The sequence below is a fragment of the Pavona decussata genome, unplaced genomic scaffold (genome assembly GCF_977016875.1).
Source record: "Pavona decussata unplaced genomic scaffold, jaPavDecu1.1 SCAFFOLD_418, whole genome shotgun sequence".
NCBI classification, from domain to species: domain Eukaryota; kingdom Metazoa; phylum Cnidaria; class Anthozoa; order Scleractinia; family Agariciidae; genus Pavona; species Pavona decussata.
In genome coordinates, this window is record NW_028145780.1 from 160,001 (window position 1) to 179,917 (window position 19,917).

The window sequence follows — 19,917 nt, forward strand, 5'->3', positions numbered from 1 at the left end:
CATAATATTATTTTCAGGATGTCTTATTTCATTCTAACTAGTTCTGCCTTTTAATGGCATTTTTGCTTGATAATTGGGTGTAAAGTATTTTACAAGGAAGCCATTTCAGTGCAACTCTTGAACTGTGAGGCGGCTTGACCGCGCGTTGTTTTTCCTTGAAAGAAAATAAAGATATGTTTTTCTTTGAGTTCTGTTCGCTTATGAATCTCGGTATGTATATAATAAATAAAGTTATTTCACGGTTAATTCGTTTGTACGATTTATATTCACTCGTTGTGTAAAACAAACTCACTCGCTGCACTCGTTCGTTTGTTTTACACAACTTGAGAATAAAAATCGCACGCGCTCACCAACCGTGAAATAACCTATAAATATCCACAATTCACAACTCACAATGGAAAGTTGTGTCCAACTTTCAAATAAAATATTTGGTCACAATCCAGTTTCCGTTCCACAAGTGAGAGGTGAAAGTTGGCATTCGACTAACAGGGTTATATTTCTATCGGACACATCATACAACGAATGTTTGCAGCACACCTAGAAATATTTATAATTATAAACTACACTTTGAAATTTCTCCATGAAGCATGATTGAACATTTCTTACCAATTTGATCGCAATAAAAATGCTGTAAAAGTTTCATTAAAGCTGTCATGTAACAAGATAAGTCCATTGCATTGAAACAAATTCACTGTCTGCCAAGCTACATTAGATTTCCCAGCGATTTTCCTGGCAGGATCAAACACTCTTTGATCAGTGTTGGGCCCGGTTTTTTTTTTTTTTTTTTTGACGAGCAGGCGTCTTCCGTTCATTAACTTAAATGAATTTATTTTTCATTTGATTGCAAACGGTGGATGCCTGTCAGTCCAGCAAATTATCTTTTTTATTTGTATCGCGACTAGACACTCACTCTTAATATTGAAATGTTAAAATCAATTTGCAAGTTGAGGAGCAGAAAATGTCTGCTGGTCAAAACACTGGCAGCACTAATCACTTGCTGAGAAATTTAAAGTGGCTTGAATCAAGAAAAGTTGATAGAAGAGTTATCAGTGAAATTTCTTTTTTAGATAAAAATTGAATATGAGGTTGTTAGGGAGAGTCGCTCTTAATAAATGAACATCAGGTTCTTGATATCAAATACTGAGCTTAAGCCGCCGTTACATGTTGAAACTTTTAGCTGAGACTTCTATGCAACCACGCTGCGAAACAAGTTTCAGCAGGCGTTGCACAGTGTAACATGGCCAGTTTTGTAAAACTTTTTTGAGCTTCCATTGCAAGACAAGTTTCACAAAAGTAGAGCCGCTTTCTAGTTCTGCAGTGGCTCACAATGGTTGCAGTGGTGAAAAAACGAGAGTTTCACCGTGTCACACCACTGCTGAAACTTGTTTCGCAGTGCCATTGATCACAAGTTTCAGCGAAAAGTTTCAACATGTAACGGCGGCTCTAGGTTGTCTCTGATCAGACACTGACACTGATGAAAACAAAAAAAAACTTTTCTGGCAAGAGTAAGGGGGATGGGAAGGGATGGGGAAACCTGTTCTCAGGTAGGGACTAAGACTATACAATAGGTGGTTTGCATTGCCGCCACGCTGGTGTACAAAACAAAAGAACATTGTTTCAAATGGTTTGCATAAAAATGGAAGTTAACTCCCAGAGGGGAAAAATCTTATCGTTCCTATACATCAACATGGCTTCCATGAGGTCATATGCAAACCATCAATTAGCTAGAAGAGAAAGGTAAAAAAAATCTGAGAAGCCATACAATGGGGCAGAAACTTGGCTGCTTAATAAGCCTTTATGGCTTTCTTGTTTACATCCGGCAATGGAGCAGCCAGTGATCACCAAGTGGTGTCAGTGATGACACCACTTCAAGCCTTATACAAGCCATGCTCATATAGATGGTCCAGTCTGATGCCTACTATTCAAGTATAAACAGTCCTAATATTTCCTAGTATGTTCAGGCAATTGTGTTGAATGGTAAGCATTGGAAGGGATAGATGAGAGGGGTCTTGGACATTTACTTAGAATTACATGAAGTGAATCTCTGGTTAGCCTAAACAGCACTCTGGTTAGTCTAAAAAGCACTCCGGTTAGCCTAAAAAACACTCCGGTTAGCCTAAAAAACACTCCGGTTAGCCTAAATAGCAGTCAGGTTAGCTTAAATAGCTCTCCGGTTAGTCTAAAAAGCACTCCGGTTAGCCTAAAAAACACTCCGGTTAGCCTAAATAGCAGTCAGGTTAGCCTAAACAGCACTCTGGTTAGTCTAAAAAGCACTCCGGTTAGCCTAAAAAGCACTCCGGTTAGCTTAAAAAACACTCCAGTTAGCCTAAATAGCAGTCAGGTTAGCTTAAATAGCTCTCCGGTTAGCTTAATTGTTAGCATTTATATTGGGGGTTGGGATATGTAGCCAATAAATTGAGAGTTCTGGCAGTGAGTCATCGGTTGTCTAGTGGTCAAGATCACTGCCTGGTGATCCGACAACACAGGTTCGAATCCCTCTATTTTTATAGACATTCTTTTTTATCTTGAAAAAAATAGAAGTATGAAGTATGAAGTATAAAGATTTGAAGAGGGAAAGGGCCCTCTGATATATGACAATAAGTGCTTTCCGTGTTAGAAGAAAGGTTCTCACCTCCAGCTTGGCCAAGGTGTAATAAATAATTATTATATTGGTAATGACACCTTCACACAATAATCTTAGCCACAATTAAATCACTTATTGTTTTGAAAGCCATATAATTGTGAACTAACCAAACACTAAACCAGTCTTGCAGTAATCAAAGCAAGTCGAGAGTTAAAACGTGGAGATGGCTTAGCTTGGCCCAAGGGCAAACGATCGGTCAAGATTGATCGTGATGCAGCTAAAAGCCCGATCGAAGACAATAACATAGCGGATAAGCTTTCTCCCTGGCTGTATTAACTTCTTTTACGTCTCTTTCTTTAACAAGAGGTTGGAATGGCTTTCGTAGTCAAAAGAAACATTGAATGTGGTTGCTAGTGTTCGAAATTCTAAAATCGATTTTAATCTAGATTTTAACACTACCTTTGATCTAGATCTCACAACTCACACAACTTTAATTTCAAAGATCATGAAGCGATTCCAAACCGCTTTGACACAAGAACTAAATCTACATATAAGTAAAAGATAATAGACACAGTTTTCGTACCTTTCCACTCACAGTTTCCCCATCGTAGTACAAAAACAGTTTCTCTTTCTTTCCGTCTTCATTCTTTACGTCCACTTGTTTGCGGCTTGCTGAATTTGCAAGCTCGATTTCGATGTCCGCAGACTGTCCAAATCCGAAGAAACTCTGCAAAGAGAGAGAAAAGGTACTAATGTTAACCGTTCGGAGTGAGGCTTGTGCAAAGTCGAGCTGTTATTTGCGGTACATACCATCTTGAAAAGGCGCAATACTGCACTTCGGATACTATTTCCAAGATGGCTCTTTTCCTCTTCATTAGCCTCACTCTCAAGCAGGGGCGCGTGATTCAAGACAGCTCGCGTTGTCCCCCGAGGGAGGGTGGGAGGGAGGGAGGGAGGGAAGGGAGGGAGGGGAATATTCTTGAGGGACCAGCAATTTTCATTGCTAGATATTCCTCATTCCTAACTCCTAGATATTCCCCTCCCTGATGGAATTTTTAAACTTCATCAGGAACCATAATCAGGATTATGGCTCCTGATTTCATTTCATTTTTTCTCCAAAGGATCAATTTTAAAATACCAAAATGAGACGTTTATGGATATCAAGAGATATCAAAAAATTGGTGAAAGACATCTCGATATGGGAGCCGTAACAGCCGTTTGTAGGTTTTTGTGAGCCAGTCATGTGGGTTTCACTGACGTAAAAAAAATAGTAATTTAAAGAAAAAAACCTAACTCTCTCCAGCAACTTTTTCCAAACAAATTCTACAATTTTTAACTTTCAAGTAAATTCGTCATAAAAAACTTAGTTTTTATTTGCTTGATCAGATCTTTACTATGTTGTTTTCGTATGAAAATCGACAGAAAAAACCTTATCAATATTTCTTCCCCGCGTTTGAGGCGAATGAAAGTATTTCACTTCCGGTTGGGTACAATATCGCGTAAGACGGGAGACTGGGGATAGAAGAGTTGTGACGTCAATACAGGAACGCGAGTCTCCCGATTTCTCCATTCCTCACTTGTTTCATTCAACCGACTCCATTCATATTTTCGATCCACACAGTTTTCTTCCTCTGCACACGAAAAACAACTGACGAATAGAGAAATCACGAGATTTGCGTTCCTGTATTGGCGTCATAGCCCTATTATCCCCAGTCTCCCGTCTTGCGCGGTATAGTACCCAACCGAAAGTGAAATTTGACACTTTTATACTCGGGGAGGAAAACTTGAAAGGAATTTTTTTTTCATTATTTATACGAGAACCACATGAAGATTTGATCAAGCAAATAAGAAAAATTCTGTCATATATACACTTTACAGTTTGCTGTTTTCGGCACTTACCTTACACACTGAAAAGTCGGTCACGTGACGCCACCAGCTCAAAGGTTCTTTTTTTGAGAAAAGCATTGGCTCCTGATTATATGAACGGAACGGCTAGAGGTCCCTTACCGGCTATTTCGCGCCCTCTCGACTATCCAGAAAGAGACCGCTAGCAGTCTAGAACGGAAATAAGTTAACGACGAGGTGGCCGAGTGGTTAAGGCGTTGGACTGCTAATCCAATGTGCTCTGCACGCGTGGGTTCGAATCCCATCCTCGTCGCATTCTTTTTGGCGAGATTTTGAACCTGAGCTTCCCTGTTTTTGTCCACAGTCCATAAGACCATGATTTTGCTGCCGGCGCCGGGCTGGACTAATGCTATTTCTAATGCACGTTTTCTTTGCGTTTCCGATTACACACCATACCTCATCACAATGATATAAGAATAAGGCAGGGGGAGGTCAGTTACCAAAAAAAACAAGAACAATAACAACAAGCTCTGCGAAGACTTTAAAACACTACAGAGATTAAGAATTGCAGTAAACGCGATTCTAAAGTATCTCTACTGACACAAAACGGCAAAAACACCTGCGACTTTCAACCCAAACGATCAGCGTTTCCTATCGTTTTAGCGTTCAAGATGCCAAAAAGGCAGTGTTAGAGACATTTAGAATTCAGGTTTGCGGAAACGGCAAAATTTTTCGGACCACGTGACCATGTTTATCCTTAATTCATTTGCCGCTCGGCCTTTTCAGTTTCTCAGTAAAATTTAGCAGCTTTGCCTTAGCATCAAAAGTCAGAATTATTTTGCACTATTCTCATCTATGTGTACTCATCTTTTAAGAAAACAAAAACGCGAGTCTCACGTTTGCCGTTTTCCGTACACTGCAATTCTAAATCCCTGTAGTATTAAAATAGAATGACTGTAATCGAATATGCAACGTGCGACATTTGAGTCCATGTAGAAAATAACATGAACTAAAGTCTAAAAAGTTTGCTGCGAGAAAATACAGGAGAGGGGATGGGGTGGTGATGGGGAGACCCAATTCCGAGTCCCAGATGTATGTCGCACTTCCGGACGAGGGGCATTTCATTAGTGAAATAAAGAAATCTGTAAATCTCTTGCCTTACCACGGCGCGCTAACTGGAGATACTCTGCAGATCCTAAACTGGGATTTGGAACTGTTTGATTTTGAGGAGAGTGGAAAACAAGAGAACCAGGAGAAAAACCTCTTGGAGCAAGGAACCAATAACAAACTCAAGCCACAAATTATGCCCAATCCAGGAATCAAACCCGCCTAGCCCTGATGCTCTCACCTCTGATCCACCATCCTTACTCCCGTCATACAATCCCTGAACCGAAAGTAGAATGGCTACTAGACTGTAGAATAAGGTACATTTCCGGTTTCCAGTCTCAAATTTGCCAACAAAAAGTGTCTTATGGTATTGTTACCGAGGATATCAACAATATCCCCCACATCGATCCTTGACTGTATGATGGGTAACTGGAGAGCTCGGGGACAAGAATGACGATCAAATTGTAGAGAGTAAAGGCTGGTTCACACGAGCAACGCAAACGCAAGCGCAAGCGCAATAGACGTTCACACGTCGAACGCAAACGCAAGCAGAATGAGATACGCACGCGCATTTCAGTACCTTAAGATGGCGGCAATCTAATGTTCCCAGAGTCCGCGTTACCCTAGAACAGCAGTCGGGAAGCGAGGACTCTGGGAACGACTGAGATAAAAGATGGCGGACGAAGGCGATGTTTTAGGATGGTTTTTCTTTCTCGTTCTCGGCCGTCGTCTGTTAAGGCGAAGGCGCCAAATGAAAAGACATACCGTTTCCTAGCCCCACTTCTCTTGTTACATAACTCCATGTTTTTTTCTTTGTATCCGCTGCAACTTTTTTCTTAAAGCACAGGATATTTTCTGACACTCTCTGCTAGTTTTTCATCGCATGAGGACGTCATCTTGGTTTGAACTTAAACCGCAGAGGCATGGAACGAGTGTGGTTCATCTTGCGTTTGCGTTAGCGTTTGCGTTGCCCCGGTTCACACGTGTGAAATGCAAACGCAAGCGCAAATGCAAGCGCAAGGAAATGAAAAATTTTCCATTTCTTGCGTTGGTGCTTGCGTTTGCGTTTGCGTTTGCGTTTGCGTTGTGGTAGTTTACACGTGTGTTTGCTTGCGCTTGCGCTTGCATTTGCGTTTGCGTTGCTTGTGTGAACCAGCCTTTAGGCTTTTATAATTTTAGGCTTGGAGCAAATAACTTGACTATGCCCAAGCAAAACTTAGTCATTTGAATAAGACCGGTTAGGGTGCAAGCTGGCTTACAGTGTCACTTTGGGGACACTCACGGGTGGAGAAGCCCGAGAACGGTTTGTTGCCTCCCTTGACAGTTTCGTCTGGCACAGTGTGCGCAGGTCTGCCACAGTTTGCTGCCCAATTATTTGTGCAAGCGCGCAATTCCGCAAGCTACGTGGGCCAGCTGTGGTGAGCAGGCGTACTTAGTATGCATGCAAAGAGGCTGGCTGTGTATTACTGTGTGTGCGTGTACCACTATTGTGGTACACTACGTGTACCACAATATTTTTTGACCATTTGTAGTTCGTTGTTTAACAAATCGATGGCAGTTTTCTATGGTCTATACACTCACAGACCATAAAATGACGTCATAAAATGTTCAAATTGAAGTGGAAGGCAAGTGGTTTCGCTGCCGAGTTTGGAAATTTTATGGCGTCATTTTGTTGTGTATAGGAGTACAGACCATAGAAAATTGCCGTCGATTTGATTTGTTCTTTACAATAACGTGGAAAAAGTACGAGCGGAATTAGAATTATTTTCCGTTGAGAAAGCGCGTACGTTACATCTGACGTCATTTTTATAGTCTGTACTCTTATAGCTGACTTGGTATGAGCCAATCAGCACGCGGGAATTGTGACAATTATTGTAAGTGTAATAATTAAAAAAAGCAAAAACAACAACAATTTATTTGAAAAACAACAGAATGAATGGTTTGTCTCGCAAATAGTTACAAAACTAATCGAGGCGGGACAAGACGAATACACGAACACTTAAAAAAAAATAACAAGAACTTACAAATACAAACATGCAAAAACTTTACGTAGTAACAGATTTAAAGCATTTTACACTAGTTTACAAAATAAAAGTAATAATACTAAATGGAACAATTATTTAGTTAGTCCTACATATTTAATTATCGTAAGGATTTCAATATAGTCATCTTTTTTTTCCAGGACATAAAAAAGCAATTGGGAGTAGTACCACTGATTTTGAATGTTTTCTAGGTCTGTTATATGAGATGCATGGTATCTCCTTCCACAGCTTTACACCAAGTCGAGAAAAAGAATGCTTTTGTATTGCTAATCTAGAACTTTTAACGTAAAACTTTCCGGAGGTGGATGATTTGAATGAATGCTGGACGTTCTCTCAAATAAGTGAACGATGGTTAATGGTGCATTTTGTTATTAATATCGTGCATTAAATTTGATACACACTCGTACGTAACAGGAACAGTTGTTGTTTTGAAAGTAATTTTAAAAAAGACTTACTTGGCGGGGCTTACACTTTTGTAGAAAATAATATTTTATTGGTTTCTTCCTAAGAACTCCTAGTACAGTGGATACAATTTCAGGAGTACATACGTGAATTATTTATAAACGCATTAAATAGATCAGTTTCGATATATTAGAATTCTAGCTTGGCTACGAGGCTTAGGGGAACAAAACGAAAGTAATTAATCGTTCATCTCTGAATGTAATTCCTGTTGTTTTATTCCCCTAAGCCTAGTACGAATTTTAATATATCGAAATTGGTCTGTTCTGTAAATTAATTGTGAACCACCGAACCGAGATGTAGCAAGGTCCGAGCTGAAATTTACTCACCAACTACCTTCACTTGCCAGATCGTACGCAGGCAGCCGTGAGACTCGCGCGCAAACACCAAGTCTGCTCGTTTGCAGACTACACTAGTCACTTATCAGTACGTATATATCTATCCTTTACCTCCTGGAATACCACATGCTCCCAAAAAGCTTTTGAACCTCATTTATGCTAACTGTGCCCTTAATCTTTAAATTCATGTATGCGGTGGTTCCCTCGAAAGCTATGCTCCTCTGACCATCTCACGCTTCCCCCAAAGCCATTTATTTCCGTCTTTCTTCTTTATTGCTTTTTTACTTAAGCATATACTTGGTAAATTTAACAAAATATCGAAGTCACAGGAACTGAACTAACAAACTTGATTTTGTAATAAAAATGTTTTTGTACAGAAACCCGTAAAATAAATTAATATCTGCCGAATGGCCGAAAATTTAATTGATGAACTGGAAGTTAAAGTTCCCTCAATCAGAAACTCGTAGAAAATATCTTGCTATCTTGGTTTTAGTGTACAGCACTTAACATTTATGAAAGAAACCCGAGCTGTGTTTCCATTACCTTCCCTGATAAGATCCACGTCACAAAGTTTCTACATGATGTCACGGCACATGTTTTAAAATCCTACGACATTTTTTGTGATTTACACGACAGTCGTAAGCGAGTTGTAGGTTTGATTTACACGAAACAATTCGTGTCGTAGGTCTGTCGTAAGCTTGTCGCATGCGACAAAGTCGTACCGTGTAAATTGTCCTTCAAGGACTGATGACGTCATACTATTAACTCAATATAACATCAAGAGTATAAATAGAGCTATCTCAGTCAATTTAAAGCAGAGACCATTGAAACCTGGTAGGCTAATAGTTCTAAAGGTAATACACCTACAGCTATAAAAAATTCGGTTCCCATGGCAACTCACTCTTTTCCAGTCCCCTCCAACCTGATTTCAATATTTTAGTGATTTTCAGCTTGAAAACATTTAACAAGGTCACGAACTCGACATAACATATTCATACACTTGCTGGATCATGCAGATGAGGCACCATTGGCCAGCAAAGCCTTAACTATCAGGGAGGACTGGAACCCAGTATGTTGCCATGGTAGCAAAACTAATAAGCTCATATTGTAAAGCGCACCTGGAATAATGTCACTGCAAAGAATCAAGCATTTCTGATACAAATTGGCTGAGATATCGTTTTTCATGATATTTGATTAAAATACGGTTGATATTATGACGTCATCACTTGGCTAATTTGCAAATTTTAAAAACTTGGATATCTCTGGAACAAAAAGAGATATTTGAAAATAGTAAACAGCATTCTTCTTCTCGAACAGACTACTTGGTTATGTTTTAAAATGGCTTAGATTTGACAGACACGAATTTCGTCATCATGAAAGAAACCCGAGCTTTGTTTCCATTACCTTCCTTGATAAAGTTCTGTACATAATGTAGATCCACATCACAGATTTTCAGTTCAGGTGGAGTAACTGAAATGGGTAAGGATATACAGGGGAGGATCCAGAAAATTTACAAAGAGGGGGTCAAAAAAATTGTGGCGAGAGCACAAGCCCCCCCCCCCCCCCCAAGCAATCATTTGAATAAGCCAACTCCATCTGACATTTATTGCTTTGAGCTGAATATCGAAGGTGCGATAAATTTTAGTGAGCAAAATCTCACTCCAATATTGCTACACAGCAGCCGTAACAATTGCTTTCCAACAAATAACCTAACCTAGCACCATACACTGATTCATAATTTCTTGAATTAACTATTCTCGTTTACGAAGGCGTTCATTAAAAACTCACATAAACTTTAGAGTTAAGCCACTTACAATATTTGAACAAATGTGTAAGTTGTACTATTAATTTTGCGAACATCACGAAAACAGCACAAATAAATAATTTATTATAATTGCCCAATGGATTCTAATTGGATTGAATCAAGCCAAGCTCCTTCATCAGGAAAAATGTCATTTGACTGGACTTTCTAAGCATTCCAAATCAATGACTGGAGCCGGAACGAACACGGTTTACACCAAAATGACCGAGGAAAGAGAATGGTAAGGTGCAGCTTTAGAAGACATGAAAGCTTATTATACACGGATTTGATGCAAGTTTGATAAATTGTAATAATCTAGCTAATGATTCTGATTCGAAGAGATGCGATCCAACGCACCAAATAGAAAAAGAATTAAAAAGCTAGCAGTTCCTATTTTGCTCGAGAATCCGCGGGGAAAACTGACAAGCATGATATTCGAGGGGCGAGTCGCGCGCGCAAGCGCGGGCACCGGAAGGCGCCCACGCTACTCGCGGCTTTGCTGCTCGCACTTGCGCAGTTGTTTGCGTTCTTCCCGCGGATTTTCGAGCAAAAGGGGAACTGCTCTCAGTCTAAGTTCTCCATTGCAAATGAGTGTGAATGTAACAGTAGTCCAGTTGATTCTGTGACCGTAAGAAGCGTTGCTTGCCCGACGACCCAGATGACCACAGAAGCCATGGATTCGTTAAAAGGTTCTTTACGGACTCCTCAAGTATCCAAGTCAAGTGTAACATGGTCTGACCGAAGATCTAGACGAGACCGTGCTGCAGAGAGAGTCCTTAGTGAATTCTTTGCGCATTTTAGTTTAGAATGTTAAATGCGAGATAGCTGGTTCCCTCGCCGGGAGAAAAGCTACTCTTTAGAAGACCAAACGAGGCCAAAAGCGTTAATCAGTAGAAAGAGCTCTTTCTAGAATCTCCACGTATTCCAAATGGATGTGCAAAAATCTTCTGGCCGATTCAGCCAGTCTCTTAAGAATTCTATCAAAATCAACTCTCCGGCCAGTCTTGAGGAAGATTTTGACCATTTTCCTAAGCGCCTGAATTGCCTGAGCACTGAGTTCGCTATTCGGCTTCTGCACGGGAACTCCTTGTAGAATAGATACGAAATTTGAGTCCAGCAGCTTGGTAATCCACTGATTCTGATTGAGCCATGTTTTCAACTTTTCAAGTCCTTCGAAGTTCAATCTGAGAGTTCTAAAGTGGGATTCATTTCCTGTCTGGATATACGCGCTGGGAGGAAGGAAGAAACTTTACTGGTTAGTAAACAACAACAACACAACAAAAAACACAAGTCACACTATGTGACGAGCTAGGCTATCCTTCATGTCATGCAAGCTGTGGCACTTACATGAAAATCACAAACATTTTGAGACGAATAAAATTTCGGACAGAAAAAAAAAGACAGTAACAAGCAAAAACAACAAATCACAAAAAACAATCCCGAATCTTCCGTCCCCAAAAAAATCACAATTCGACCACTTTACCTTCGGAACATTTCGGTTGTGTATAAAGGTAACTGTTCAAACATTGCAGTTTTACGATTTTTAACAAGCAAAGATGACGAAAACGCTCGAAAGTGTCTATAGGATAACAAATTTAACACAATGAAAACTACACGTACGGCTTCATTAGGTAGTGTTCGTAGATTTTCTAATTGATTTGTACTGTTTTTACCCCAAAGGATTATTTTGTCGAGTTCCGACTGAACTATCTAACCCGAACTGTTGTTCGATATATTGAACGCTATTTACTAGTTGTACTTGTATCGTCTCATTGTTACGTACGTCCCAATTGTGCCCAGAAATCGTCCGAAAGTTTATCTGTTCGAAGTTCATCGTCCGAAATTTAGTCTGACACTTTCGTACAGTTGAAATACAGTGCACACATTTTATACGATTCAAAATTTGGCAGTAACATCCAAATTGCTCCAAATTAGCTCATATCTGGCACGCAGATTTGTTACCATACAACTACATGTAATAACAAACGAAGTTCCGTATTTCTGTTCTCTTGAGGCGCTTAACTTTGACTTTTTCCAACGACCTCGATCAGTGATTGTATCAAATCAAAAGGAATCGAGGTACTTGGTTAACAATGTTATCGATTGGTTGATTAATTTATATTTATTAAAAAAATTGTAAACTTTTCAGTTTATATTGAATTGTGTGAAGGCCCTCTGGACCCTCAACCTTTGTTAAAGGAGTCCAATGAAGAAAATTTGAGGGGAAAACTAGCTTGCAGAACAGGGCGTGATTTTTTGCGTTTTAAAGGCGAGTGGAGACGTCGCGCGCTTCCCTCCGCCCGTCTGAACAACGCAAAAAACACGCCTGTTCTGCAAGCTAGGGTAAACCCTGAAGTCCTCTTGTTTTTCAATTACTCAACTCTTCAACTGATCAAAAAATAATTGTGGAAATGCGTTTCTTCTGTATGTTAATCTAGAAATAACTTGGAGCAACTCAATGAATCCTAATGTCAACTTTCACTAAGCATTTCACGTAGCAAACTTCGCACAGTACAGTACCTGTAAGATGGATGAGCTTTAACAACCGGGCAATCTCGAAAAGCCTGCCTTTCTTCCTTTCCGTTTTCATTCTGCCACTTCCAAACCCGTTTCACTCTTTCAAAATACTCTTTAGCAACATCTAGAAATTCCTCCGCCGGGATGAAGCGTTGCTGCGCTGTCGCAGAAAGCTTGTCGTAAACAAGGAGAACACACTCGGGGATGTCCTTGGAAAGCTCTTCTATGTCTACTTCTCGTTCGAGCTGTTTGGCAAACTCAATGTAACTTTCTAGTTGTTTGATACCACTCTTGTGGAGGTAACCTGAAAAAGAATGGCAACGTGAGGGTGTTGTTCTTTGGGAAATGTTTCATGCATTGCAACTTGCCTCGTGAAGATGAAAGTACAGGTAATTTGCACTATGCAACAGTGCAGCCACGCAACGGTTCATTTCGGAGGACAATCACCTTGGAAACCAGGTTTATTCTATAGTTTTCTCGGGCAGGGCGCACACCATTGTCTCCCGAGACTGAGGGATTGCCTACTTCTCGGGCAAAATGTTGGCCTGCGAGCAACAACTCTGCACGCGCATTACACTTTTTGGTACATTTCTTTGCCGCCACTGCACGACTAGGACGTGAAATGTCCTGATGGGACCGACGTTGTATGAAAGACGTGAACACACGACGACGAATTTTTCTTTCTCTTAATTCTGAACTTGGGTACGGTCACACAGAACTCAACTCCAGAAAATTTCACCTTCATTTGACATTGAAAGAGAGTTGGAATAATCGCGACGAGATTCGAGAAAACGCGAATTCATTTTAATAGTGACGTTTTCGCTGCCGTTGCCAGCCTCGTTTCTAACGCCCCCTAAAGAAAGACAGTGAAGCGGAACGAGTTGCAAGGGAAACCCTTATCCATAGGATTCTTAATGAAATGGCACCTCAGATGAAGGAGAAAAAACACGGGACCTCTTGTTTGGAATAAACTTAAGGTCAAAAGCAAAATGCGAGGCCATTCTGAGCAATCATGGAAAATTCCTAAGATTCAAAGTATGATCATGATTACGCCCCCAGTCATCAATGGCATCCGGTCGTTTCGTTACACCGTTAAATAAGAACATGTGAAATTTTATTTCTCATTCTCAAAGTGAGTTCGGGTAAAAAATTATCTTCGCCGTTTCTGAGTTTCACAGCGTTTGCATGAGGAGTAGACTGCAAACAGTCTCCCTTTTGCTCGAAAATCGGTGGGGAAGAACGTAAATGGGCAAAATAATTCGAGGCGGGTTGCGTTCTTTCCCGCGAATTTTCGATCAAAAGACAGACTGCTCTCAGTTTACATGAGGAGTAAATTGACCTCAATGAGAATGTCAATTTTTAAATGCAGCGAATCGTAAGTGTTCCCGCAGTCCCGCGGTCCCAGAGTCGATGGATATTTAAATGAAGGGAGTAAAACGAGTGCTCCCGCAGTCCCGCAGTCCCGCAGTCCCAGAGTCAATGAATATTTAAATGAAGTGAGTAAAACGAGTGCTCCCGCAGTCCCGCAGTCCCAGAGTCGATGAATATTTAAATGAAGTGAGTAAAACGAGTGCTCCCGCAGTCCCAGAGTCGATGGGTACTTAAATCTAAGCTTGTTTTGGCTCATGGATTTGCTTGTTTCGGTTCATGGATTAAAGAACGAGTTATATTCGTGTGTCGCGTGCTTGCTTCGGTTCATGGATTAAAGAACGAGGTATATTCGTGTGTAGCGCGACGACTGCGGGACTGCGAGAGCAGCATTGAAGAACACGACTGCGGGACTGCGGGAGCAGCTTTTCAAGTAAGATATTTGGTGGGCCGGGTATTCTGCAATCTAGCATTACCTTCAATGTAATCTTGTCCAATTTTCTGAGGACTCTGATAACTCAGGAACTCACTCACGCCTTCCTTTTGCTTTGAAAGGATGTGCCTAAGGCCGCGATGCTCATTCTGAAATTTATTAAAGGCTCGTTTCCGCTGATTCCTAGATGCCTTTGGAAAGGCCTTGTGTATTTGTTTCTGGCTTCGCATGCAGCGTTTTAAGGCCACCTCGTGAAATTTTTGTCGGCTCTTGTGCTTGCACAGAGCAGCTTCCAGGCCATCTGTCCAGTTATAGTAACGTTCCAACCTCACCACCACTGCCCTGGACTTGTTGCTTTGAATCTGATAATTAGTTAAGTCCTCTTCTGTGAGGCCTTTCAAGAAATGGCAACAAAGAATATTATTGACTTTGGCAACTCACAAGTGATTGACAAAGGCTTTTTCAGTACGCGAAAAACACTGGAATCTTGGCACACTTTCACTATCAAGCATGCTGACAATAATTCCAAGCCCCTCCCTAATCAGTACTACATTCTTTTTTTAAAAATGTTATACTTAATTAAGGCCTTTTAATTTATTTTTGTATTGTTCCTCTCATTATTTTAGTCTCATCTTTTTTTCTGTATATATTTTAGATTCGTTGTTTATTCCAATGTTTTGTCCATCGAAGGCTGTAGTTGGACAGCCAAAGGCTGAAGATTTCTTTTTAATAATTTTAGCCAACATTTTGATATGTCTTATCCTGGCTAAGCACCGATTTCTAAGAAATATTATGCCACTAACAGGAGAATTAATATACCTTACACAAAAATGGCTGAAATTTTAATAATCTTTTGCCTGCATTCAAATTAGCCTCACCAATCTCGTTCAAGTTAAAATATCCTTTTAATTTTTGTCCTCAAGAAAGAGGTTAGTAGGGCTAATTTGAATGCAAACAAAAGGATATTAAAATGTTAGCTGTTCAGCTGATAAAGAAAATCATGAAAATGATAGTAGCATGTAAAGATAGTTGCTGCCGTTTTTGGGGTGGAAATGAAAATTCTTAAGTCATCGTTCCAAGCTCTCCTTCTCCTGCCCCCACCCCAGTCCTGTTGCTGCTCACTTGGCTTGCCACTCATGCCATGCCCTTGTGCGGCTGATCTAACAGAGAGCTTTCTCGCAAGCTACTGCCAATAAAGGACATTTTGACAGGGCTGGGGACCCAATGATCTAAGTTCGTTGACTATACACATGTATACAGTGTACCAGTAACTATTGATGAAAATGTGCAGTTAACATAAAGGGAACTGTCCCTGTGACTTGTTACGGGAGACTAGTCTGGAAACAAGAAACTAGTATTAAAAAATAACTTTTTACGATGAACTTAAGGATGTGCATATGTTATGCACAGCTTGGGTTGGCCCGACAAATGCTGATTTCTTAAGGACGGTGACTACATGTACTAATTCAACGGTATTTTGCATGGCTCATGACTACAAAAAATAAAATAAATAAATAACCTTTCATTTACCCTCGGCAGTGTTTATAGCACAAGTGCTAGTGGGGCCGAGCATTAAACTTTACAAAGAAATAATTTAAATTGAAAATAACATGGTTAAAAATCACAGCTGGCAGGAGGCAGACCAGCTGGCTATTTACAAGCACGGCTGAGGAGTTGAACTCGGGGCTACCGAGAAACAACTCCAGCTAGTGGTCAGAGCGGGACTTGAACCCAGGACCTCCAGATTTCAAGGCTGGTGCCCTAACCACTCGACCATGCTGCCTCACTATATGGAAAAAAAAAAAGATCACAGCAAGGGCTATTGGAATCCAAAAAGAAAATTGGAGGCAACCATGCATTTCCAAAGATAAAAAAGCTTTAGTTTAGAAAAAATGCCATGCATTGTTGTGTATTTTAAAGCTTACTGAATATTTTTCTGGTATCTCTAAAAACGTTTGGTTACCCCCAATTTTCTTTTCAGATTTCAGATCGAGTCATAGAATGAAACCTCTTACCCCATGTTTTCTTTGTCCTCCCTGCTGGCAAGTTCCAAAATCCAGGAAGGGGTGGTTTAGTGCTGAGAGCACTCCAATAATACAACCAGTCGGGAAGATAACCACTGAAGGTACTGTAGTCTGTGTCTTCAAGTATAATGCGAGATTTGTACAGCAGTTGATACAAGATGAAGAAGGAGGGAAACGAGCCTTTAACTGTCAAGTCAGCATCAAAATCTTTCTAAATATGAGAAAAAAAGAGAAAATTATTGAGAATGATGTATTATTCAGTGAGTGACACAGGCATACTCAGAAAAATGAAATCTGAGTGCTCCTTTCAGGAGTCAGACCTAAGACCTTCTGATTACTAATTTGGATGCTCTGCTACTGAGCTACAGCAGACTTGTAGGAGCTAGCATACTTCTAAGATTTGACCCATGAACCTAGTTTAATGGCCTTAGCTCTCAGGAGCCTGTAGCTCAGTTGTAAAACACCCAAACTAGTAATCAGAATGTCTTAGGTTCGACTCCAGATAGGAGCACTCGGATTTCCTATTTCCTAGTATGCCTGTGTTACTCACTGAATAGTACATCATTCTCATTCATTCAGCAGCTTAATTAAAATATACCATCACATTTATTCCCAGAAAATTATTGCACACACATTAATGAATTCAATCAATGTTTCTGAATACCATGATCAATAATATGAGAGAGAATGTTTGTTTATTTCTAGTAAACATTTCTTTATAAGGTGTTGGACAGTCACTGTTAGAGTTATTCTGCAGTCTTTTATGGTATTTACGGGTATAACTGGAATGAGATCAAATAACTCTCTCTTCTATATGTAAAATGGCCTGCATATTTATAATACAGCTGGCAGGATTCTTTGGGCAAAGGTGAAGTTTGGTCAGCGGACCTACAAAAATGAGCATCTTCGAGGTGAGGAGAATGGGGGGATGTGATTTTCTCATAGCTTACACTGCTTGTACATGTAACAGCTCTGTCACCAAAACTTAACATTCACACATGGACAGCACCTTAATGTTTGCACACGGAGAATACTACCAGCTATGCAGGCAACATCTTAAAATGCTTGATGCAGTGAAATGATTGAGATTCTGGTACATTTTAGGGGTTCTTTTTAGAATTTCCATTATTTAAGAACTTAATTCACTTTTATGACTTATATTAAACGAAAGACCACCAACAAGAACTGCAGATTTTGTGGAATGAATTTAGAGTGTGCGGCGGGAATAAACTGTTGATTCAAAATTTATTTTCGCCAACACTGAGGGCTGAAAGTCTGCTTTGGAATTTGCCCAAATGTTGTCAGTAGCACAATTGAGCAGCCACTAACAAAAAGTCCAAATTTGTCAAAACGGATGTGAATAACTTGTATTTATTAAAACAGAAATGCAGCAGAACTTTTCCACTTTGTTGAGGATGCAGTTTCTGCTACTGAAGCTGTGAACTGCAAGAATCGAAAGAAAGGCCAGCTTTCAACCACCACTACGCCACAGCAGATCAAGGGTTTCAAAACACTATCACGTAAACAAGTTAGATGACATTCTGACAAGCTACGGTAATGTGGACATTGTGTAAAAACCAGTCTAAACGTATTTATCAACTGTAAAAGTAATTGCACCATCTTGATCAATCTCCTGTATGACTTGTGCCATATAAGCCCCTGACTTCCGCATCTTAATATCGATTTATTACTTATTACTGTGCACTCTCTTGTATTATTATAATTATTATTATTATTATTATTATGATTATGAATAAAGAGCAGGTAGTGATTTTGTATCATAATGGTGAAGTTGCTGTTAGAAAATTGTTCAATAAATCAACAAAAACTGTAATTTTAAACAAATTTAATGGTAAAGAATTGGCAAGCCGCAGCTTATCATGCATTCCAACACGAAGAACTCAAAGACCACACAATGGAGGCAATCAGAGTCACTGAATATCCAAGTGATTTCATTTCACTTATTTTAATATTTGATGATGCTGATCACTGGGGATATCACGAGAGTTGCTGCCTGACCATGCAGTTCATAGTCCTTAGCATGAACGAACATTATTTTGATCTACACGAGGCTCTTGCCATAACTGGTCCGCAAAACCGGTTTCAACCTAAATTCGCCACTTGCAACCAAGTTTATATCAACTATAAGTCTTCGATAACACCTCCTTGTCGCACATTATTTTGGTGTGTGAGAAATTACCTTAATCCTCAAGAGACTTATTGTCAAAATTAACCAATCAGAATTTTGCATCTTCCAGAAAGCGCAGAAATTGATCGAAAGGGGTCTTTACGGCAGGCATTCCCTCTCTTCCTAGTCCCCCCTTTTTTCTCTCACTTTTTTCTGCTCCTACCCCCACCCCCTCCCCCTCCCCCTCCCCCTCCCCTCCCCGATTATGCCTGCTAGATAGGCTATATGAACCCTTAAAAAATTATATTTTATTTGTTTGAATAAATGTATTTACCCTCTATACTGCTTGGAAAACATGTGCCAGTGGCATGACAAAATTTTTAAATTAAGACTTTTAATATTGTTAGAATGCGCAGACTAATCTTTCTCAAAAGTTAATTCTTGTGGTTAGTCACGCCTTGATCTTGGTTATTTATTATAAATAACCAATTTTAAACTAGTACTTATACTACAGTAACATGACTTCTACTTTGCGACTCAAGATTTATACTTAGTATTTAAGGCTTCATATGTAACTTACGACCAATTTGAAAGTCTCCCACTAGAAACACACTGTTTGGCGACCGAAGATCGATCACAACAAAAGGAAAACAACAGCAGCGATGAAAGATAAAACTAATCACTCTCGACCTAAACAAACACGCATTCTGCTCACGTCCAGACACGAAAAGAAACTGTATTGAATTAAAATTTCTACTTTCTATTTCGATCAGAGCTGAACCAAAAACATTGTACAACTTCAGAGCTGAATGCGAAGAAAATTTAAAATAACAGGAAGTAAGCTCACAGCAAACAAAACGCAAGCGTGATAGAATTTGTCAGCAGCAGAAACATGCCCATAAAAGACGCACGTTTTTCTCGTTTGGAAGGAATAAAAGATTATACAACTGAGTCTGTAAATCCTCCACGTTAAAAGAGGAGGAAAAGAGCTGGATATTTTAACAAAGCTGATCAAACACACAGAAAACTCTCTTAAACGCCGACACAGCATGTCGAAAACACAGCTTTACCTTACAGAGATGCTTCCACAGCGGGTTGCAATTCTGGCACAAATCTCGTAGACGGCGATTGCACTCGCTCACATTCAACAGAGACTTTGCTGGAAGGTATGAAAGAATTATATAAAGAACCTCAGCACTAAGACTAGACAACAGATCTTTCGGAAAGTGAGCGAAAGCTGCCATCTTTGTTTTTTAGTTAATGTTTACTTT

At 39.9% G+C, this 19,917-nt stretch overlaps 2 protein-coding genes, 1 non-coding gene and 1 pseudogene across 3 annotated transcripts in view; 2 read left to right on the top strand and 2 right to left on the bottom strand.

Moving 5' to 3' along the window:
• The window catches only part of LOC146450826 (uncharacterized protein KIAA1958-like), a 2,476-nt pseudogene extending 2,471 nt beyond the window's left edge, over positions 1 to 5 (top strand).
• LOC146450825 (vacuolar protein sorting-associated protein 26B-like) overlaps positions 1 to 3,460 on the bottom strand; it is a 17,184-nt gene extending 13,724 nt beyond the window's left edge. The window contains exons 1-2 of the mRNA XM_085099926.1: positions 3,395 to 3,460; positions 3,168 to 3,311 (exon numbers count right to left, since the gene is read on the bottom strand). Coding sequence (XP_084956052.1) covers positions 3,168 to 3,311; positions 3,395 to 3,397 — 147 coding nt within the window. The 5' untranslated portion in view covers positions 3,398 to 3,460. The remainder of the gene's footprint in view (positions 1 to 3,167; positions 3,312 to 3,394) is intronic.
• Positions 3,461 to 4,660: 1,200 nt separating this feature from the next.
• Trnas-gcu (transfer RNA serine (anticodon GCU)) lies at positions 4,661 to 4,742 on the top strand. Its single transcript has one exon. It is a non-coding gene; the product is annotated as a tRNA-Ser (tRNA).
• A 5,215-nt stretch (positions 4,743 to 9,957) lies between these two features.
• LOC146450828 (uncharacterized) lies at positions 9,958 to 19,914 on the bottom strand. The gene is made up of 5 exons (XM_085099933.1): positions 19,717 to 19,914; positions 16,510 to 16,729; positions 14,538 to 14,888; positions 12,697 to 12,997; positions 9,958 to 11,405 (listed from the first exon to the last, which is right to left on the bottom strand). The coding sequence occupies exons 1-5, from the start codon at positions 19,888 to 19,890 to the stop codon at positions 11,060 to 11,062; spliced, it is 1,392 nt and encodes a 463-aa protein (XP_084956059.1). The 5' UTR covers positions 19,891 to 19,914; the 3' UTR covers positions 9,958 to 11,059.
• Positions 19,915 to 19,917: the final 3 nt, after the last annotated feature.